A 20,151-nucleotide genomic window follows, 5' to 3' on the forward strand; every position below is an offset into this window, starting at 1 on the left:
ACTACATGTACATGTAGTCTTTTCTCTAGTTAGGTTACTCGTCCCCTTGCTCTATGCTCGTCCTAAATTAGGACTAGCCGTACGTTTTTAATATCCTAGGACTAGTCATGTCAAAGTTAGGACTAGTCCTAACTCTTTGTGAAATCGACCCCAGGTCTGGGTTTAGGGGAGCTGATTTGACTGGAAACAATAAACCTAAATTTTAAAGATCCAAAAAAGTTCTACACTACATGGAAACCAAATCTGTGATTGATAAGTGTGGTGGGTAGTTAACTAAAAACTAAACATGAATTATTTACAGTCTTTGACACATCTGCCATGTCCACTGTCATGTAAGCCCACACGTGCAATATTTTTTGCATGATGGAGGAATGTAACTTAGTATTGTGTGCATTGTTCAAATATAGTACTCGCATGTTACATGTACGTGTACAATGATGTACGAATTACCTACATGTTTGTTGTGTTGTCATTAAAGGCAGTGGACACTATTGGTAATGCCCCTTATTTTTGACCGCGCGGGGGCGCTATAAATAGTATTTTGATCACTTCCGGGGGTACACGCGATTCGCCCTGCACAAATTAATAGGCGTTCTGTCACTTTTGTTGCGCCGTAGTTTCAATTTGCTTTAGAGGTGGATTATAACGGCTCCTTTTAAAGTCTTATTGTCTGTGATGGATTAGATGTCTGTGGTTATAATGTGTTCCAATCTTTAAAAACTGTTTTGTGTATGAATGAATATACCCCCGGAAGTGATTGAGAGCGCCCTCACGCGGTCAAAAATATGGCCCATTACTCACAATAATTTGATTTTGAGACCTCAGAATTAGATTTTGAGGTCTCAAATTCAAGCATCTGAAATCACACAACTTCGTGTGACAAGGGTGTTTTTTCTTTCATCTTTATATCGCAACTTACAGGACCAATTGAGTTCAAATTTTCACAGGTTTGTTATTTTTTTGCATGTTAAAATACACCAAATGAGAAGACTGATTGACAACTACCAATAGTGTCCACTGTCTTTAGGAGTCGAAACGGCAGGCTAACTATGTTTTGAATACTATACCACAGGTCTTTCTGGTTGGTAAGCAGTTTGCAACAGCAACATGTAGTTCTTTTTTCCGATGTGTGTTTTAGAACAAACTTTTTGTGAAAGTTTTTTCGTTTGGAAACATTAACAACATCATCAGACAAAATCTGTCAAGAAAATGTGTTTTTATTCAATTACTTTTGGTAAAAATCAAGAAATGCAATTAAAGCAACCAGGCGAAGAGGACAGCAACAACAGCACTTTATTCATAAAGTAAACACAGATGACAGCAACAACAGTAAACACTGCTACAGGCATTACATTTAAACTACTGAGCAAGGACAAGCCTTCCTCCAGTCCTCAAGGACAACAACACTCAACTATTGTGTTCTGAATCAGTCAATGACATCATCACTGAGCTGACATACAGTATGGACTTTGTATAATTACAGAGTAGAGTGCGTTTAACACTCCATCATTGTTCAAATCCAGACAAGGACATATAATGTCACAGATTGCCCTTTATTTATTCAGCTATGTTTTTGTGTAAAGCTTTGCCATTTGACTTGTCCAAAATCCTTCACGCACTGAAAGGAACTTGCATTAAAAACCATAAGTCAGTCAGTGTAGTTTTTGTTGGCTAAGTAAATCCCATGGTGTAGCTTTGTTCATTTGTCTCCATTTTTTTTACAGGGATTGCTCTTAAAACTTGGTCCCCTTTTTGGCATTCCCAATGCTGCTGGATTTTGAGGTGTTTTTTTTTTAAATATAGTTGCTTTGTTTGGGTAATTCTTGGTCTGATCATTATGCATTAAAGGCAGTGGACACTATTGGTAATTACTCAAAATAATTATTAGCATTTTATAAACCCTTACTTGATAACGAGTAATGGTTGATTTGATAGTATAAAAAATTGTGAGAAACAGCTCCCTCTGAAGTAACGTAGTTTTCGAGAAAGAAGTAGTTTTCCTCAGAATTAGATTTTGGGGTCTCGAAATCATGCATCTGAAAGCACACAACTTTGTGTGACAAGGGTATTTTGGGGGGGGGGGGTCTTTGAAAATTACCATTAGTGTCCAGTGTCTTTAATACCGTTTGTTTACAGCCTGAATCAATATGACATGTAGACAACCTATCCACAACCCCCACCCTACCACATGTTTGTATGCTCCAGTTGATCAAGTTGCAATTTATTGTCATTGGCAGTCAATTCAAATCTCAAATCGTGGTGTATTTTGTTGTGTTTAGTAGCCATGTGATTAAAAAAAGGTGTTTGGGATTTTGTTGTTTTTAGCAGAGTACTTAGTTTATTAAACTAGACCATGCAAAAAAGATCCTAAGTAAAAGCCTGGTTCATTAAAGGAACACGTTGCCATGGATCGGTCGAGTTGGTCTTTGAAAAGCGTCCTGTAACCGTTTGTTATAAATTTGATATGGTTAGAAAGATGTTGTAAATGTAGAATACAATGATCTACACAAATATGGCTCGAAATTGCGTGGTTTTCGTTTTACCTCGTCGACAAACACGGTCGGCCATTTATGCCGACCGTGTTAGTTTGCGACATAAAAGGAAAAACATGCAATTTTGAGTGATACTTGTGTGGATCATTATATTCTACTTTTAAAACATCTTTCTAACAATATGCATTTCATAACAAACGGTTTCAAACGCTTTTCATAGACCAACTCGTCCGATCAAAGGCAACGTGTTCCTTTAAACTACTTCCTGTGAATGCGAAACGAATTTTGACGTCACAGGGTTGTTTTTCGCAGCGAATGTTTTGCTTTTTAAGTTTTAGTTCAGCACAAGTCAACAGATGCTAATTTTAAAGTTGTTACAAATTTGTGATGTCAGAATTTTTATCGCATTCACATTCACCCGATGAGGTATGAAACGTGCCAGATTCAAATATTGTTACACCTTATATTTTACTACCAACCAAGAATGCTAATCTACCCTTTTTTTACCAACATCAATAATTAAATACATGGCAATGAAAAATACAATTTTCTTTTAACAAAACAAGAAACTCAGAATGGCTATTTTATCAGTCTCAGTATTGATTGATTCAATCATTTTCCCCTATTTTTAATTTTGGCTTCCTTAAATTCCTTCTTAATTTTTTAGCAACATAATTTATAAATTTGCTGTATATTGTTTATAATATTTGGATAACTTTCCGTATGGCGCCACCACTTTTTCACTCATTTTTACAAAAAGGGATATATCAATCAGGTAAATTAGATACTATATTATTTTATTTAGAATGAAAAAGTGGTGGCGCCATACGGAAACTTTTCCGATGATACAATAGTGTCTTAGATAAAAGGTCCCCTGAGAATTTATAAATAACGGTTTATAATCGCTAACTAATCCCTTGGTGGTCCGAGCCGCAGGGAATAAACCGTGCCGTCTGCCCACGGCGCACAATCGACCAGCAGACAACCCGGACACGGCCAAACTGAATACACCCATCCCACTTCTCCGGAAAACAAGTTTCGGCGACCACGTATAATTTATTGCATTTGACCCCCAATTGTAAAGTAATGATGCTCAAAATCATGTTGATGTTGTCTTACCTTCTGACTCTTGAAGATTGATAGTCAATCCTTGCGTTTGGAGAAGAAAATACAGAGATAAAATGAGATAAATAGGAGGACAGTACTGTTGCCACGACATCTTTGAAGGCAGTGGATGTAGCCCACACACACACTTTTGCACTCGATGTACTCGTCCTTCTTGCACATGTATATTCGTTGAAGTTCATGTATGTAATAAACGTGCGATGTGCCTTTCGCACACACACACGACTAGATACAGTCGATGAGAAAATACAGCTGACATTTGCTATACTTGCTTCAAGACGTTAGTTGTGAGTGTGCTTTCAAAACTAAACGCACCACTAACAGCGCGTGCCACTGACATGCACAGAACGCAGTATCAGACAACAACTGTAACAACACTAACGCCTTGAAGTACTTATTGTGAACTCGTGGTGGCGCTATTGAAATTCAAGAGCCAATCAATTATTTTTATTTCACCGTTAATTCTAAAAATCTTATGATACGGGGTCAAACAACAAGTACCGGTAAGAAATAATGGGGGTAAACATGTGGGGAAAACCACATATCAAATGGTGGTCAATAATTTGTGACTTTCTCTCTCTAAAATATCCACCCTCGGTCCATGGAGGTAGGTAGGATGCTCGGTCATTCAATGGGCTGTGAATTTTTTTTCCCCCGGCACAGGTGGTGGGGCGGTATCCGAAGTACTCTGCATGCAGTAGTCGTTACTGTGAATTGACGAAGGCTGATTTCATGGAATTCATAACAAATGGATTATTACATGTGTATTGATTTACAAGTTCAATAAAAGTTTAACCACCGCGTGATTGGGGTGGTCCGTTTTATGTAACACTTACAGCAGTATCTGTATATCTATAGTTTCCAAGAAAGATGAATTTAAATTGATACTCTTTAAAATAACGAACTGCTAAAACCACCGTCAATTTGAAAGAATTACCAATATCGGGAGAAGAAGGAGGAGGTGGGGGGGGGGGGGGGGGGTTCTTCCAGAATGCCAGAAAATAACTTTCACACGTAAAACAAAACTCTACTATAGTAATATTTCTAGTAATAAACATTGAATGTATAATGTGTATGATAAGTTTTCCGTTCAATCAACTCCGCAATGTCTTATGTTAATTTCTATGCTTGAACATCCTTCATCCCTAAACTATTAAATTTTAAGACTTATTGTTTGGCGCATTATAAAATGATAGCAAAAATACTTGCAAGGGTCGGGAATTATTTTCAATCGCAGGGGGGGGGGGTGGGGGCTGGGGCGGGTCTAGAATATTGACTGGGTGCGTGCATTTTGCCCTCATTATTAAAAGAAAAAAATTCTCGTTCTGATCTGCTGAAACCTTACTGTAGAGCCGAAACTACAAAAATAATTTCACAGATTCGTCATAGGCCCGGCGGCCTGATTGCCATTTTTGTTTTCTTTTTCTGGTGGCGCAAGTTGGTAGTTAATTTGTTCGTGGGAGCTCTACCTTCATGCTCTTGCTCTATGCTCTATGTAACCAATATTAGGCCGCTTTTAGATTATTCTAATCAACGTAAACCACAAGGGAAACTGACTGGGTTATTTTTATTTGTAGAGCCGAACCAATAAGTGTAAAGAGCGCCCTCTATACAACAAATTATAATTAGCGAATGACGTCAACCATCTCATTTCCGGCAACATAATCACGCTAGAAAATGCAAGGCCGCCGATGCACTGGGTGATGCATACACGAAGCGCACAGTGGACGGGGAGCGGCAGAGATGATGATGCTGCATGACTAAGTAATGTATTGAATACCGTTCATCATGGCTGCCTCACTGTCGCAACTCTCCGTTCTCAGTCAAATCAGCGAGGAATTTCTCCTCTGCCAAGTCTGTTTCGAACGATTCAACAAGCCCAAAATTCTCCCGTGTCTTCACAGCTTCTGTGAGGGGTGCGTCCAGCGGTACATCCCGCCCGGATGTCGTTCCATCCGGTGCCCAATGTGCAAACAGGAGACGGAACTCCCAGAAAATGGCGTGAGCGGCCTGAAAGATAATTTCTTCATACTCAACCTATCTGACGTATTCACTGAGATTGCGCCGGCTAAGAAGGGTGACGGACCTCTGCGCAAAGCCGTCTGCACCATATGTGTCGGTGCGGATCCAGCCGAGGCAAGTTTCAGATGCTTAGAATGTGTGGATTTTCTCTGTGACAACTGTGCGCCATCTCATGATCACCGTCTGGCGAGGTTTAGCCGCCAGCACCACATCATCTCCGTGCCGGCCTCGGAGAACAAGAAACTTCTGAGGAGAGACATTTTTTGCGAGAAGCACAACTCTGAGACGGTAAGATTTTTCTGTGAGTCTTGTTACCGACCCATATGCCGAGACTGTGTTCTAGTCGAGCATAAAGATCACTCCCACACTTTCTTGAAGGATGAAGTTGCGAAACACAGGAACACAATAGACACTTTGCTGCACGGTGTCAGGGATAAGATTGCAGCTTTTGAAGAAGCGATGAAAAACGTTGATGAGGCTGAGGCTAATCTTGAGGCCAACCGGGGCCAGGCAGAGTACATCATCACCAAGACATTGGAGGACTACATCTGCCAACTTCGACAACAGCAGAAACAACTCACCCACCAATTGAGTCGCGCATGTGATGGGCGCAAGAAGCAGCTGAATGCCCACCGGAAGAGCCTCCAGACCGGACTTGAGAACCTCTTGAGCGGGTTCGACTTCACAGAGAAGGCACTGGGTCATGGCTCGGAGCTGGACATCCTGTCGATCAAAGATGAGGTCATCGACAGACTACAAGGGCTTTCCAACATCTCACCCCAGCAAGACCTGACATTGGACCAGCTCAGTCAGCTGTACTTTGTCGCCAGTGAGAACATGATCGACACCCCTTTGCCCCTTCTTGGCGAAATCCGATGCGGGGACCGGACTTTTGTCGACATGTCCGAAATGGGTGATTCCAGATCGATATGTTCAATTGAGTCCTCAGAGCTAGGCGATAGCTCCCTCTCTGAATCCATTCCAAAATCACCAAGGAGGGTGGTTGATTCCAAACCAGTTGTGACCACCACCAAACCCCAACTCATCTTCCATCTCAAAGACGAGACGGACGAGGCGGGCGAGTTCGACTGGCCGAGCGGAGTTGCGTCCAGCGTCGATGGAGAGTACGTAGCGATCGTTGACCGCGACAACGACCGGTTACAGGTGTACAACCGGAAGGGAAAATTTGAGTGCAAGTTTGGAAACCGAGGTCGCCAACCCTGTCAGTTTGAGCTTCCCTTAGACGCAGCGATCACGATGGATGATGATCCCTGCATCTACGTCACCGATGAGTACAACCACCGAGTTCAGAAGTTGACACTCTACGGGAAGTACATCTCGCACTTTGGAGATAACGGGATTTTCAAGCAGCCGTACGGAATCGCGATCACCAACGATGGTCATGTGGTCGTCACCGATATCGGGAAGCATCGTGTGACCGTCCACGATGCACAGGGTAAGCTCTTGAATAATTTCGGATCGCGAGGTGACGCCGATAACCAGTTCAACGAGCCGCGATACGTTGCGATACACAACGATAAGATCGTCGTGTCCGATCACTGCAACCACTGCATCAAGGTCTTCACCTCTCAGGGAGTCCACCTTCGCACTTTCGGTTCCTGTGGTTCCGGTAACGGCCAGTTCATCGGACCCACCGGAGTCTGCATTGACAAGGACGGCAACATCATCGTGGCGGACTGCGCGGATCGAGTCCAGCTGTTCAACTCGGAAGGGATGTTCATCAGACATCTACTCAACGAAGCAGATGGCGTAAGTGGCCCTCTTGGGATGACCATCACGGCTACTGGGGAGTTGGTAATCACAAACCTTGGTACTCACTGTGTCAATGTGTTCAAATATGGAGGGTGGGTTTAAGGATAAAAGATTCCTTCAAAAGATAAAATTCACGAACAGATCATTTCAAATAAGTTCTTATATTCATCCTCGGGTTTTGTTTGTTGTTTATGGAACACAATCCATGCATGGTGAAAAAAATGTCACTTGGATGTTGTTTCACGAATAAATTAATTATAAAAAACTGGGCCCAATCTCATGGAATGCTTATTCACCCAAATCAAGCACGACAAAATTATCAGAACATCAGAATAAGGTTCCAGCCAAAGTACCATATCACATGCACTATCTTTGACCAGACCCTGCTCATTAGTTTTGCATACCCAAGCCTACACATGTATAAACTGTAAAGGGGTAACCCTGTTTCAGCCCTAGAAGTAGGTGGCAACGGCCTCTGGAATAAAGTAATTGTAGCCCACACATTGAAGTGACCTTCAGGCCTTGTTTTGTATGTCTGGCGACTTGCATACAAAACAAAAAATATATAAAATAAGGCACAAAATTGTCAAGCAGAATTGTCAGCTCCATGAACCCGGGCGCGGTTGATTTCATTTTCCAAACCAAAAAGATTTCACAATAAGCCCAACGGTAACCAACTTCAAAAATCTTCAAAGGGCACAATAATTCGGAAATAATATTGGTTTTCACATGAATTGAAAAACTCATAAAACCCACCAAAAATATTACCAAATTGTAACAGTAACTCATATCCATTTATGTGGATAATTCTACAATTTTTTACGACGAATTACCGGTAAAGCATTACCCTTAGAAAAAATTGACATTTAAAATTCACGGTTGAAATTTAGAAATGCATGGATTGTGAATCCTTTGTCATTTTCATATCATTATTTTATTCCTGATCGGATTGTAAATGAACGCACAAAATGCAATTAAAAATGATTTATGTACATAATATTTGAAGATGTATGATTTGTGCTGAGCAATACTCGATCTCCAATATTAAACATAAATAAATTAGAGAGGGGTAGCTAGACTTGTCCAAGGCCTTTTGCATTTTTAATGGTTTATCCAAGAGGAGGCCTACTAACATCACGAACGCACAAAGGACTTTGAGTAAGTTCTAGAGAGTTGTGTGCTCGGTAAGTTTAGGGAATTGCACGCACGAAGGCCGTGTCATGGTGGATTTCACAAAGAGTTAGGACTAGTCTTATCTCGAGTTAGGACCAGTTACTCGTCCTAACTTAGGACTATCCATGCAATTTGTATATCTCCTAGGACTTGTCCTAAATTAGGACTAGACCTATCTCTTTGTGAAATCGACCCCAGTGGTCTTGGCCTCGGTACCGCTACAAATCTCTCCTGTATAAACTTAAAGATTTTCCAATGGAAGTGCTCTTTGAGAGATGAAAAAGGCCCGAATTTCCGGGCCGGCAGTGGCTCGATTTAAATTAGCAAACGAAAGCCTTTGACAAGTCTAGTGGGGGATTAGAACAAGTTTTTTGAAAAAGAAAAACTTTCATTTCAACCGTGACATTCTGAAGATGCAATATAAAAATGCCATAATAATAGAAAACACAAAAGTACAAAAATTACAACATGTCGTGATGATGTTTCACACAATATGCTTTACAAAAGACAATCCCATGCGTGGGAACTTTTGAAAGTTGTCATTAAAGGAACACGTTGCCTTGGATCGGTCGAGTTGGTCTTTGAAAAGCGTTATGTAACCTTTTATTAAAAAAGAAATATGGGTAGAAAGATATTGTAAAGGTAGAATACCATGAGCTACACAAACATGCCTCGAAATTGCATGGGTTTGGTTTACCTCCTCGACTAACACGGTCAGTCATTTATGGGAGTCAAACCATATGCATTTCATAACAAACGGTTTCAAACACTTTTTATAGACCAACTCGTCCGATCCAAGGCAACGTGTTCCTTTAAATTTAATCCAAAATTGAGAAACACTCAGAGTTGGTACATTTCTCAAGCATTGTAAAGAGAACTATAAATTGTCACCACAGTGATTAACTCTACCAAGGCACACTACATACATCGTTGAATTTAACCCCCCCCCCTGCCAATAATTTTCATCTTGTGTTTTGTATTAACATATCTGTACAAAATATTCAACATTTTCCAGAAGAAACGAGTTTGAGATGATTATTGTACATAATGATGTCTTATTCAGTCTGTATAAATCAAAGCATTTAATGTCTTGCCATTGGAAACCACAGTATTTGTCCAAGTTCTATTGTTAACGAAAAAAGAGCGTAGAAGTTCGTAGAATTCTTGAAAATTGTATTCCAGAGTTCTATATTATTGTATGGGCTGTATCAATTTGTCAAAGAAAATAATGAGTAATAACCCAAAATATCCATAAAAAATAACTAATAATGTGTATATTATTAATATTGTTATGAATGTCTATGTAATTAGCTAACAGTTGCTGCAAATAGACAATTCACAAAATTAAGGGTTACCAAAATTTCCCCGAACCAAAATAATAGTGGACAATTTGTTTGGATTGTGTTAGCGTTTAAGAGAGACAATTCAAACAAAGTCAGAATATACACGTTAATTGTAATACCTCAAGTCAAAATTGAGCAGCACATTATTGAAATTTATATAAAAGCTTTTCAAAAAGGGTAAAAACAAACATGCACAATTTTTCAGCATGTAAACACAATTATTGTCCTCCACTTTGGTTGAAACAGCCTTAATAAGCTGCGCTTTAAAAAATAACTGAAATGTTTTCTTTAATATGACTTCGTCTCAGATGGATACATTTCACAGACAAATTGTTTTCAGTTTGAACTTCATTATCAATAAGCTTTCAGACCATTGCAATGATGTTTGGTCAGACGATTCCGCAACGTCTGCAATTAACTTAAAGGCAGTGGGCACTATTGGTAATTTCTCAAAATAATTATTAGCACAAAACCTTACTTGGTGACGAGTAATGGGGAGAGGTTGATGGTATAAAACATTGTGATAAACGGCTCCCTCTGAAGTGCTATAATTTTCGAGAAAGGAGTAATTTTCCACGAATTTGATTTCAAGACCTCAGATTTAGAACTTGAGGTCTCAAAATCAACCATCTAAACGCACACAACTTCGTTTTACAAGTTTGTTTTCTTTCATTATTATCTTGCAAGTTCGATGACCGACAGGTTTGTTATTTCATGCATATGATGAGATACAGCAAGTGAGAAGACTGGTCTTTGACAATTACCAATAGTGTCCACTGTCTTTAAGCATATTCTGGCAAGGATAACGTATACTGAAAAACAATAATCACAAGTTCAATCTTATTTGACATCACCAGCTTATCATTATCATCTTTCTTTATAACGAAATATCATGGTGAACAATGAAAGTTGAACATTGTATTCTTCAGTTTAAAAGTGAATATTTACTCAGCTCGCGGTGGTGTTCTCTGCAGGCTTTTCACGTACATACAATGCATAGGCTTCTAAAACAAAGTCCCATGAGAGAGGAATAATCAAGCTAGACTATAGATATATAGCCATACGGGTCATCACCGCGCACTTGATTAAAAAGCAGCCACGCACAAGCGACCCTTAATTATCATATTTCAGTCTCCTGTATCTAATTCACTGCCTCACCAGTAATATTTCTAACAATATCCTTTGCTAGAATTTAGGTTGTTCATTCTAATTTGTGTTTCTTTGTTTTCAGTCTACCCTCAATAATATATTAAGGTAGGGTACTGGTAAATGTTAAAGACAATCCCTGTTATGGCTCTCTCTTAACATCGGTCATATTTATCAAAGTGGTCTATACGTGGTGTATCCCAAAATATTCATGAAATTATAATAAATTTTGGCTCAATTGGCCATCAGAGTTGCAAGAAAACCTCCCGTGCTGCAGCATAGATTTTTGTGCTTTCGGATCTGAGAAAATAATGCTGCATAAATTATGCCCGAAGCCTTTCTCAGATCGATACTTTGGTGGTAAAACATTACCTCTTGCTATACACAATGTTTTGTAATCTCAACAGCTCTCCAGTGCTCTCTACCAAATAAGGTTTTCTGGTCATTAGTATTTGGTGTATCCCATCATAAGCATTAAATAACAAGTCTGTGAAAATTTGGGCTCAATCGGTCATCGAAGTTGCGAGAAAATGATGAAAGAAAAAAAACCTTGTTGGGCGAATTTGTGTGCTTTCAGATAGGAATAAAAGACTTCTAGCTAGAAGTATTTTATTATTTTAGTGAGAAATTACCTCTTTCTCAAAAACTACGTTACTTCAGAGGAAGTCGTTTCCCACAATGTTTTATACTATCAACAGCTCCCCAATGCTTGTTACCAAGTCAGTTTTTTATTTAATATTTGTTTTGAGTAATTACCAAACGTGTACCTTCCCTTTAACAATGAAATTTGCCATGTTCATCATAATTTAGTGGAGCATTACTCTTAGTTCAAGCGCCCCATTCACATTTTTTGTCCAAAACATTGAAAACATTCCGTTTTAAACATACTCGTAAATTCATCAGATAGAAATTGATGTCAGGCACTGCATCTTTCTTCAATGACATTAAATTTGATCTTTGTTTGATATTTACAATACTGTGTCCTAGAAAGGCCAGTTAATTTTTGAAGTGTGTTCCATAAAACTACATAGTTTACCCATGTGGAACAAAATTATTCATTATGTTGACTGTATTTACCAGCCCCCGTAGGTTGTGTGCTTAAAAGATGTTACCTTATGTATTGCATTGCCACCCATGGACCAATTTCATAAAAAGCTGCTAAGCACGTCGGGTTACCAACCAAAGTGCAATGCGATCTTTACTCTTTGTTGACTGGCTCCCTGCTCATTTTGGCTTAGCAATTAAATTCCATCTTAGTGGTTTTTATGAAATTGGCATCCTGCCAGCGTTTTTGTGTAAAACCCACGTGTGTGTCTCTTAAAATTATATTTTCGTATTGTTTTAGCCCATTTTTTTTAATGCATTATAATGACTAAATAGTGTAAAAATGTATGCCATTTTGTGAAAAAAAATTGTGTAAAAAATGTGTAAAATATTATATTTATGACATGTACATGCAAAATTGAATTAATTATATTGTGGCTTGAGCGATGTTAGTTTAAAACCTAAATACACAATGTTTTCAGTTTACCTGATAGCAGTTTATTCTTATTTATTCCAATAATGTATTTTAAAGGAAAGAAACAGCATTGGTAATATTACTCATTACACTCTTAAATGATGTACTTATTAATCATAATTTTAATCTCAAATATTTCCTGGTCACAATGTTGACCGGGAATCCATAGTCATAATGGGTCTGACCTGATCTGGCATTGATGATCCGGAGTTTGTGTTAAAGTGACCGGAAACTGGATACAAACTTACCGAAACTGTTGTACTTTCATGGATTTTTTTTATTGCCCTATAGGCATATACTCTCTTTTTCTGCTGATTTTGTTTTTGAATGATGTGTTTTTTGCAGAGTGTAGGATTTTGAGAAGGTAATTGATTTTAAATGCAATTGTTTTGCAAGATTGTTTAAAGGCAGTCGACATTATTGGTAATTGTCCAAGACTAGCCTTCACAGTTGGTGTATCTCAACATATGCATAAAATAACTAACCTGTGAAAATTTGAGCTCAATCGGTCATCGAAGTTGCGAGATAATAATGAATGAAAAATAACCCTTGTCACAGGAAGTTGTGTGCATTTAGATGGTTGATTTCGAGACCTCAAGTTCTAAATCTGAGGTCTCGAAATCAAATTCATGAAAATTACTTCTTTCTCGAAAACTATGGCTCTTGAGAGGGAGCCGTTTCTCACAATGTTTTATACCATTAAACTCTCCCCATTACTCGTCACCAAGAAAGGTTTTATGCCAATAATTATTTTGAGTAATTACCAATAGTGTCCACTGTCTTTAACAGAAGGGAGTGTGTAACCTTGGTAACAACCTTTAAGTCTGTTTATGGAAAGTTTAATTTGTTAGAAAATTATATTTGAGAAATCACCTTATCAGAACGATGTTCACACTTCTTTGACCTTTTTAGGAATGTTCAAAATATTGATTGATAAAAAACCGAGCAGCTTGCAAAACAAAACAATCCAACCATTGTATTATGATTATGAGAAAGATAAGTTGAAAGAGGTTACATCGTCAAAACTATTGTTGGAAATCGAACATTGTGTTATAACTTTCTCCTCGTTTAAGGTCAGAGGAAACAACATCTAAAACTGTTAAACTTGTCTATTAGTTTTTCAAAAACAGGAATTATGGTTTTTATGAAATGTCACAGGGCTACACCATAAGTTAAAAAAAGCTATGTCAGCATTGACCCCGATGATGGGTCAAAGTTCGAGTCAAAATTAACATTGACCAGTTTCCGGTCAGCCTGATCCCAATATTGGTCAGGCCCGCACTCTTTAAACTCCCGGGTCAAGCTGACACCGAAAACTGATTTTAAAGAATGATACGGATTCTGCGTCAATTTGACTCAAGTTTGGGTCATTTTGAGACAGATTCCGCGAGTGAAACTGGCCCAGAATTGGGTCAAGCACCACGTGACCCAGATCCGGGTAAATTTTGACTGGAATAGGTCCTTTTCGAAACCACGGCCTCGGCTTTGGATTCGGCTCAGGCTGGCTCCCGCGGTTGTTTGACCATTGCGCGTGTTATGCGTATGCGCTCATGCAGGGCTTCGTGCGTGAGAGGATGGAGCTTGAAACCAAATCCAAAGCCGAAGCCGTGGTTTCGAAAAGGGCCTTAATGTGTAATGTGTACACACATGTATATTCTGGTCATTTGATTGGAGGGTTTTAGGTCATGCGTGGTTTAATTGTCATATCATTACTCTGGATATTGCTCGCGCTATAATATAGACCTCATTGTTTGTTAAACCATGGAGTTTAAAGACACTGGACACCTTTGGTAATTGTCAAAGACCATTCTGCTCACTCGCTGTATCTCAACGTAGGCATAAATAACAAACCTGTGAAAATTTGAGCTCATCGGGCATCGAAGTTGCGAGATAATAATGAAAGAAAAAACACCATTGTCACACGAAGATTTGTGCTTTCAGATGCTTGATTTCGAGACCTCAAACTCTAAATGTGAGGTCTCTAAATCAAATTCGTGGAGAATTACTTCTTTCTCGAAAACAACGTCCCTTCAGAGGGAGCCGTTTCTCGCAACGTTTTATACTACCGACCTCTACCCATTACTCGTTTATTTGTATGCTAAACATTAATTTGAGTAATTACCATAATGAGTGTCCACTGCCTTTAAACCATGGAGATTCCTACCTCCATGGTTAAACACAGCAGCACAAAACGCACCCGTTACAGTGGATGCCTGAATAATATGTTTGGCTCCAAATCAATGACAGAGATCTACTGATGTTAAAGGAACACGTTGCCTTGGATCGGACGAGTTGGTCTTTGAAAAGTGTTTGAAACCGTTTGTTATGAAATGCATGGTTAGAATATAATGATCCACACAAGTATCACTCAAAATTGCGTGGTTTTCCTTTTACCTCGTCGACTAACACGGTCGGCCACTTATGGGAGTCAAATTTTTGACTCCCATAAATGGCCGACCGTGTTAGTTCGTATAGTAAAAGGAAAACCACGCAATTTCGAGGCATGTTTGTGTGGATCATTGTGTTCTACTTTTAAAATACTCTCTAACCATATGCATTTTATAACAAACGGTTACGGAAGCTTTTTAAAGATCAACTCGACCGATCCAAGGCAACGTGTTCCTTTAAGCAAACCAAATAATGTTTTGCATTCGTGCAATAGTCGAGATTTACTTTCATTCACTGAAAAGTGTAATGTTTGAGTCAACTCGACCTCGCCTCGTTGTGGCACATTCCATCTTTCAAATGAACATATTCTCACCATTGCACTCATTAACATTCACTTTAGTATAATATTTATCTGATACAAGGTTTATATGAACCCCTTTAAAAGAGAAACCAAAGGTTTTGACGTCGCTTTAAAGCCTCTTTTACTTTTCCTGCTTAATATAGAATATGAGTCACTTATTGCTGTAGGGTGTGCAGACAATGTAAATTGTTATTCAGTGGATTTGAACAAGCTTGAATTGTGTTGCAGTTGATGAGCTGAATGGTAAACAATGAAACTAAATAATAATAGATAACGAAGAATCAGATCATTTTGAAATGTCAATTTATTTGTTAAGTGGATGGTCATGTGTTTTATGAATCAACCCCCTTTTCAGAGAGTATAATAATGGTCGTGTTTTAAACCACAAGGGAAACTTACAAATTTTCTTGCTAAACCCCAAATGAATTATGTGATTAGTTAAAAGACCCCCCCCCCCCCCCCCCCAAAAAAAAAAAGTGTCGATAGACGCCATCCGAACGAGCAACATACAACGGTTTGGACTAAATAGGGCTTGATCATCCTCCCTCTCCAAACTTCCACAACAATCGGGTCAGAATTTACCCAGAATCTGGGTAAATTCTGACCTGGTTCAGGGTACCAGGAGGCCTGATTCATTTGTGAATCAGGCTGAGCTGATGGAAACTGGTTTCTACACGTGATTTTAAAACTCGGACTCTGCGTCACTTTGACCCATTTCTGGGTCATTTTGGACACAGATTCCCACGTCAAATGGGTAATCTTTAATGAGAATTTTTGGGTCAGGGGTCACGAGACATGGGTGAGGCTGCTGGGACTCGAAAGGGTCCAGTGGTCAGACTGCGGGACTAGAAATTACAAGGTTGTGGGTTCGAATCCCCACAGCATACCGTTGATTTCACAATGACTATATATGACGTCTTTAGTTATCGAATCACAATTTCTTGATGTTAAAACAATGTTTGTAAGGGGAGAGATTGGCTGTTGCTTGGCATAATAACTCCTTGTGGGAGTTTGCCGTGTTCCATTGATGGGAAGATTATAAACAAGAAAACAAATGAACTATAACTATAGGTTAATTATGACCACAGAGCAATGATGATAATTCATGTTGTCAAGCCCAAGGCGGAGTTTCGAAAAAGGATCTTAAGGTTGACTTTGGGTTTAGCGTTCTTATTATGACAGCAAAGTGGTTCACCGACCAATCATGTTTTGTTTTGATGAAGATCCAGCGTGCCCTGAAGCGTTTAAAGGCAAATACCTTTGGAATTATTTTGAACTGTTTAAATATTTTAATCCTATATAAATAAAGCCTGTGAATTGAGATATCGCCAAAAATCCGGAACAAAGATGACACGCGGTTAGAATAATCCGTAATTGGAAAACACAATTTAAGAGACGTTTTACTGTCAGTAGCGCTTTTCGGATTCAAATTTTTGGGTTTACAAACTTATATTTTGTCCATAGGCCAAACCACATTAATTCAAAGTGAAATCATTCTCTAAATGCTTTATGCTTTATCGAAATCTGCCGTACTTCTAACCGAAGTAAGTGTGTATTGCCATTATTCTTAAAGGCAGTGGACACTATTGGTTATTACTCGAAATAATTATGATCAAAAAACCTTTCTTGATTGCGAGTAATGGGGAGAGGTTGTGAGAAACAGCTCCCTCTGAAGTGACGTAGTTTTCGAGAACGGAGTAATTTTCCACGAATTTGATTTCGAGACCTCAGATTTAGAATTTGAGGTCTCGAAATCAAGCATCTGAAAGCACACAACTTCGTTTGACCATGGTGCGACAAGGGTGATTTTTCTTTCATTAATATCTCGCAACCTGACGACCAATATTGAGCTTAAATTTTCACAGGTTTGTTGTTTTGTGCATATGTTGAGCTACACCAACTGTGAAGACTAGTCTTTGACAATTACCAATAGTGTCCTGTGTCTTTATCAAACGGGATACAGCATTAAAATTTGGCGCTCAAAAAATGTATTCGTAAAGATGGCCGACACAGTTTGACGTCAAGCGGGAACTTTCTGTGTCTAATACATTTTCCAGTCACGGTGTGTTTACAGGGGAGACATGTTGGACATCTGCGGCAATGCTCAGAATTATTGCTTTTTTCCCTCAGTTAACTCATCTCTCTAGTACAAAAAGAGTTGAAACTGCATTCACATCACGCGGTAGATCGAGCTGCAAGCCCAGTGGCTACATCGTGTACAATAATACTGCATGACACGTCTCTGCAAGGTTCTTAGATTAATTCCGATGACACGAGCATTTTCCTCTCCGTACTCAAGGAGACCTGTGCGAGACTATAGATAACCGCATAACAGTCTGAGATTTAATAATGTCAAATTCAATATCACCTTTTACAGGCATTGGACACTATTGGTAATTACTAAAAATAATTGTTAGCATAAAACCTTAAATGGTAACGAGCAATGGAGAGCTGTTGGTAGTGTATAAATTATTGTGAAAAACGGCTCCGTCTGAAGTATCGTAGTTTTTGAGAAAGAGGTAATTTCGCACTCAAAGACTTCAACTTAATTGTGCTGTTTCTTACAACTTTGATGACCAATCGAGTCAACATTTCAACAGGTTTGTTATTGTATGCATAATGTTTGGATACACCAAGTGAGAAAACTGGTCTTTGATAATAACCAAAGGTGTCCAGTGTCTTTAAGGAGACCAGCAAGTAGATATAGCCACAGTCTGAGATTTAATAATGTCAAATTCAATATCACCTTTTAATTTCGAGACAGTAAATTCTAAAAATTGCCAGTGGTGTTTTGCGAAATGTCAGTTTTTGAAAAGGCATGTGAGCTGTTTTTTAATTCCGTCTGACACCGCTGTGTTTGTTTACGGTAGATTAGATTAGTATTCCTGCCGTTGCAAGTTAATGGAGAAAAGACTTTATTGAAGAGAAGAAATGATTTGAAATCAGTTTTTGACCAAAGCGGTTTGGGCATTTTTGACAAATAGTTCTTACATCAGTAATTAAGGCCTAAAGTTCCGGCTGAAGTTGAACAGAAGACTACAGCATATTACTGTTGATTTAATTATCTCAAACTATTAATTGAAGTGAGCTGAAAATTACTAATAACTAAATTCTGATTTCTTTTAAACCACAATTTCTTTTCTTGATAAGTATTTATTTACAAAAACCTCTTAATTTTTTTAGGCACATTGGATCCTCTGGTGGTAACAGCTAGCCGTGAACTCGAATTCAATTAAGTTTACACGCCAAACGCGTGTTACCTTCTTTTAAAATAAATCAGTAAATACTTTTTTCGTCCCCAATAACAACAACGTTTGACGATAACTTCGATTTCACGTGAATAGTTGTCACAATTTCAATTTGTGTGTGAATTATACAACATGCAACAGCCGTGTATAAATAACGAAGCGCTTATAATGGTTTTAATGTCGTTAAAAAATATAATAGATATAAAGCCAATACTAATTGCATGAGCTTTCATAACTAAAAGGATTATAAGCGTCTCTCTGTGGACTTTCCGACGCTGTTCATGTTGTCAACTGGCCGTAGGCCCAGTTTCATATAGAGTTATTGCTCAACAATTTTCTGCTAAGCATAAAATGAGCAGGATACCAAACATAAATTGTATTTGTGACATGGTACCTTGGCTGGTAAATTTATTCTGGTAAGCGTATAGTTGTGTTTTAGCTACCTTAAAATTATAGGCTCTTTTAAGCCCCATACCAAAAGTGTACGTTCTTAAAATAATAAACGAAGTACGAGCCCAAGCCATGCAAGCCGTGTGTTTCGAAAGGGCCAGCTAGCCGACATGAACAATTTTGACAGCAGGAAGATTTCGCATTCTTGGAAATGTTTATGTGTTATAAAACAATACAAGGAGTTGGATGAAATCACTACGGTAATTCATACGGTGTCCTATAGAGGACATCATCAAAATGTCCGGACTCCCAATAACCTTAGATATCATGGTATCCATTAGAACATTTTTGTGGTTCTGCGTGTGCCTTTCAGACCTCCATACTTGAGCGTGTTTATCGCGCTAAAAATTAGTTTAGTCGTCTACCAGAGACAACATTTCCAAATTGGTTTTTCTAAACACGAAGGCTTGGACGAAGAGCCGCGTGTCCAGTAATATAAATCGCCTTTTATGGATTAGCACATCTCTGAAGCTAGCAAATCAAATTAAACGCTGAACATCGCTGGAATAAAATGGATCCGTTTTTTATAATCAGCTTTGCGTCTGAGCTCTATCCGTTAACATTACAGCAATTTCAGACACTTGGGTGTAGCCTGGCGAGCATACGATTCGAATTGTTATTGAACATTGTGTGGTCAATTATTAAAAAACGTTTCGATGGCGTGTTGTTGAATGATGAGCGACCAAAGGAACATTTTGCTTTTGAACCCCATATCTAGTATTAAGTTTCAGTTATGCACTGCAGAATCCGGGTGTTACAATTGGCAGCAGCATGGGTGTTGTCACATTCTATAAATAACGAGGAGAGAATACAAATTAACATTAGCCTAAAGGGTGTTAAACATCACAATTTTTGTTAAGAGAAACTTGTGTTCTTTTAATAATGATATGGTCATATCTGTTGATTCTTTTTTGGTATCTGTGACAAAGATGTCATTTTAAACATCCCGAGTTGTGCCGTGTGTGGACGCAATTTGTTTGTCATTGGCTCACACACGGTCTGTCTTCATAATAGTCTGAGAACTTTCAGACTATCATGTTAATAGACATAGGCAGCCGATTTCACGAAACGCTAGGATTAATCCTATCTCGAGTTAGGACGAGTAACTCGT

General features: G+C 38.7%; 2 protein-coding genes across 3 annotated transcripts in view; one reads left to right on the top strand and one right to left on the bottom strand.

Moving 5' to 3' along the window:
• The window catches only part of LOC117294456 (disintegrin and metalloproteinase domain-containing protein 12-like), a 61,328-nt gene extending 57,601 nt beyond the window's left edge, over nucleotides 1–3,727 (bottom strand). For both annotated transcript variants that reach the window (XM_033776864.1, XM_033776863.1), the window contains exon 1: nucleotides 3,612–3,727. In XM_033776864.1, coding sequence (XP_033632755.1) covers nucleotides 3,612–3,711 — 100 coding nt within the window. In that variant the 5' untranslated portion in view covers nucleotides 3,712–3,727. The remainder of the gene's footprint in view (nucleotides 1–3,611) is intronic.
• Nucleotides 3,728–5,349: 1,622 nt separating this feature from the next.
• Nucleotides 5,350–7,911, top strand: LOC117295027 (tripartite motif-containing protein 3-like). Its single transcript, XM_033777588.1, has one exon. The coding sequence runs from the start codon at nucleotides 5,406–5,408 to the stop codon at nucleotides 7,512–7,514; it is 2,109 nt and encodes a 702-aa protein (XP_033633479.1). The 5' UTR covers nucleotides 5,350–5,405; the 3' UTR covers nucleotides 7,515–7,911.
• The last annotated feature ends 12,240 nt before the right edge of the window (nucleotides 7,912–20,151 follow it).

Source organism: Asterias rubens, chromosome 9 (genome assembly GCF_902459465.1).
Source record: "Asterias rubens chromosome 9, eAstRub1.3, whole genome shotgun sequence".
Lineage (NCBI taxonomy): Eukaryota > Metazoa > Echinodermata > Asteroidea > Forcipulatida > Asteriidae > Asterias > Asterias rubens.

Coding starts and splice junctions, on each gene's coding strand:
- LOC117295027 (XM_033777588.1), top strand. CDS start 5,406: ATGGCTGCCTCACTGTCGCAACTCTCCGTTCTCAGTCAAATCAGCGAG.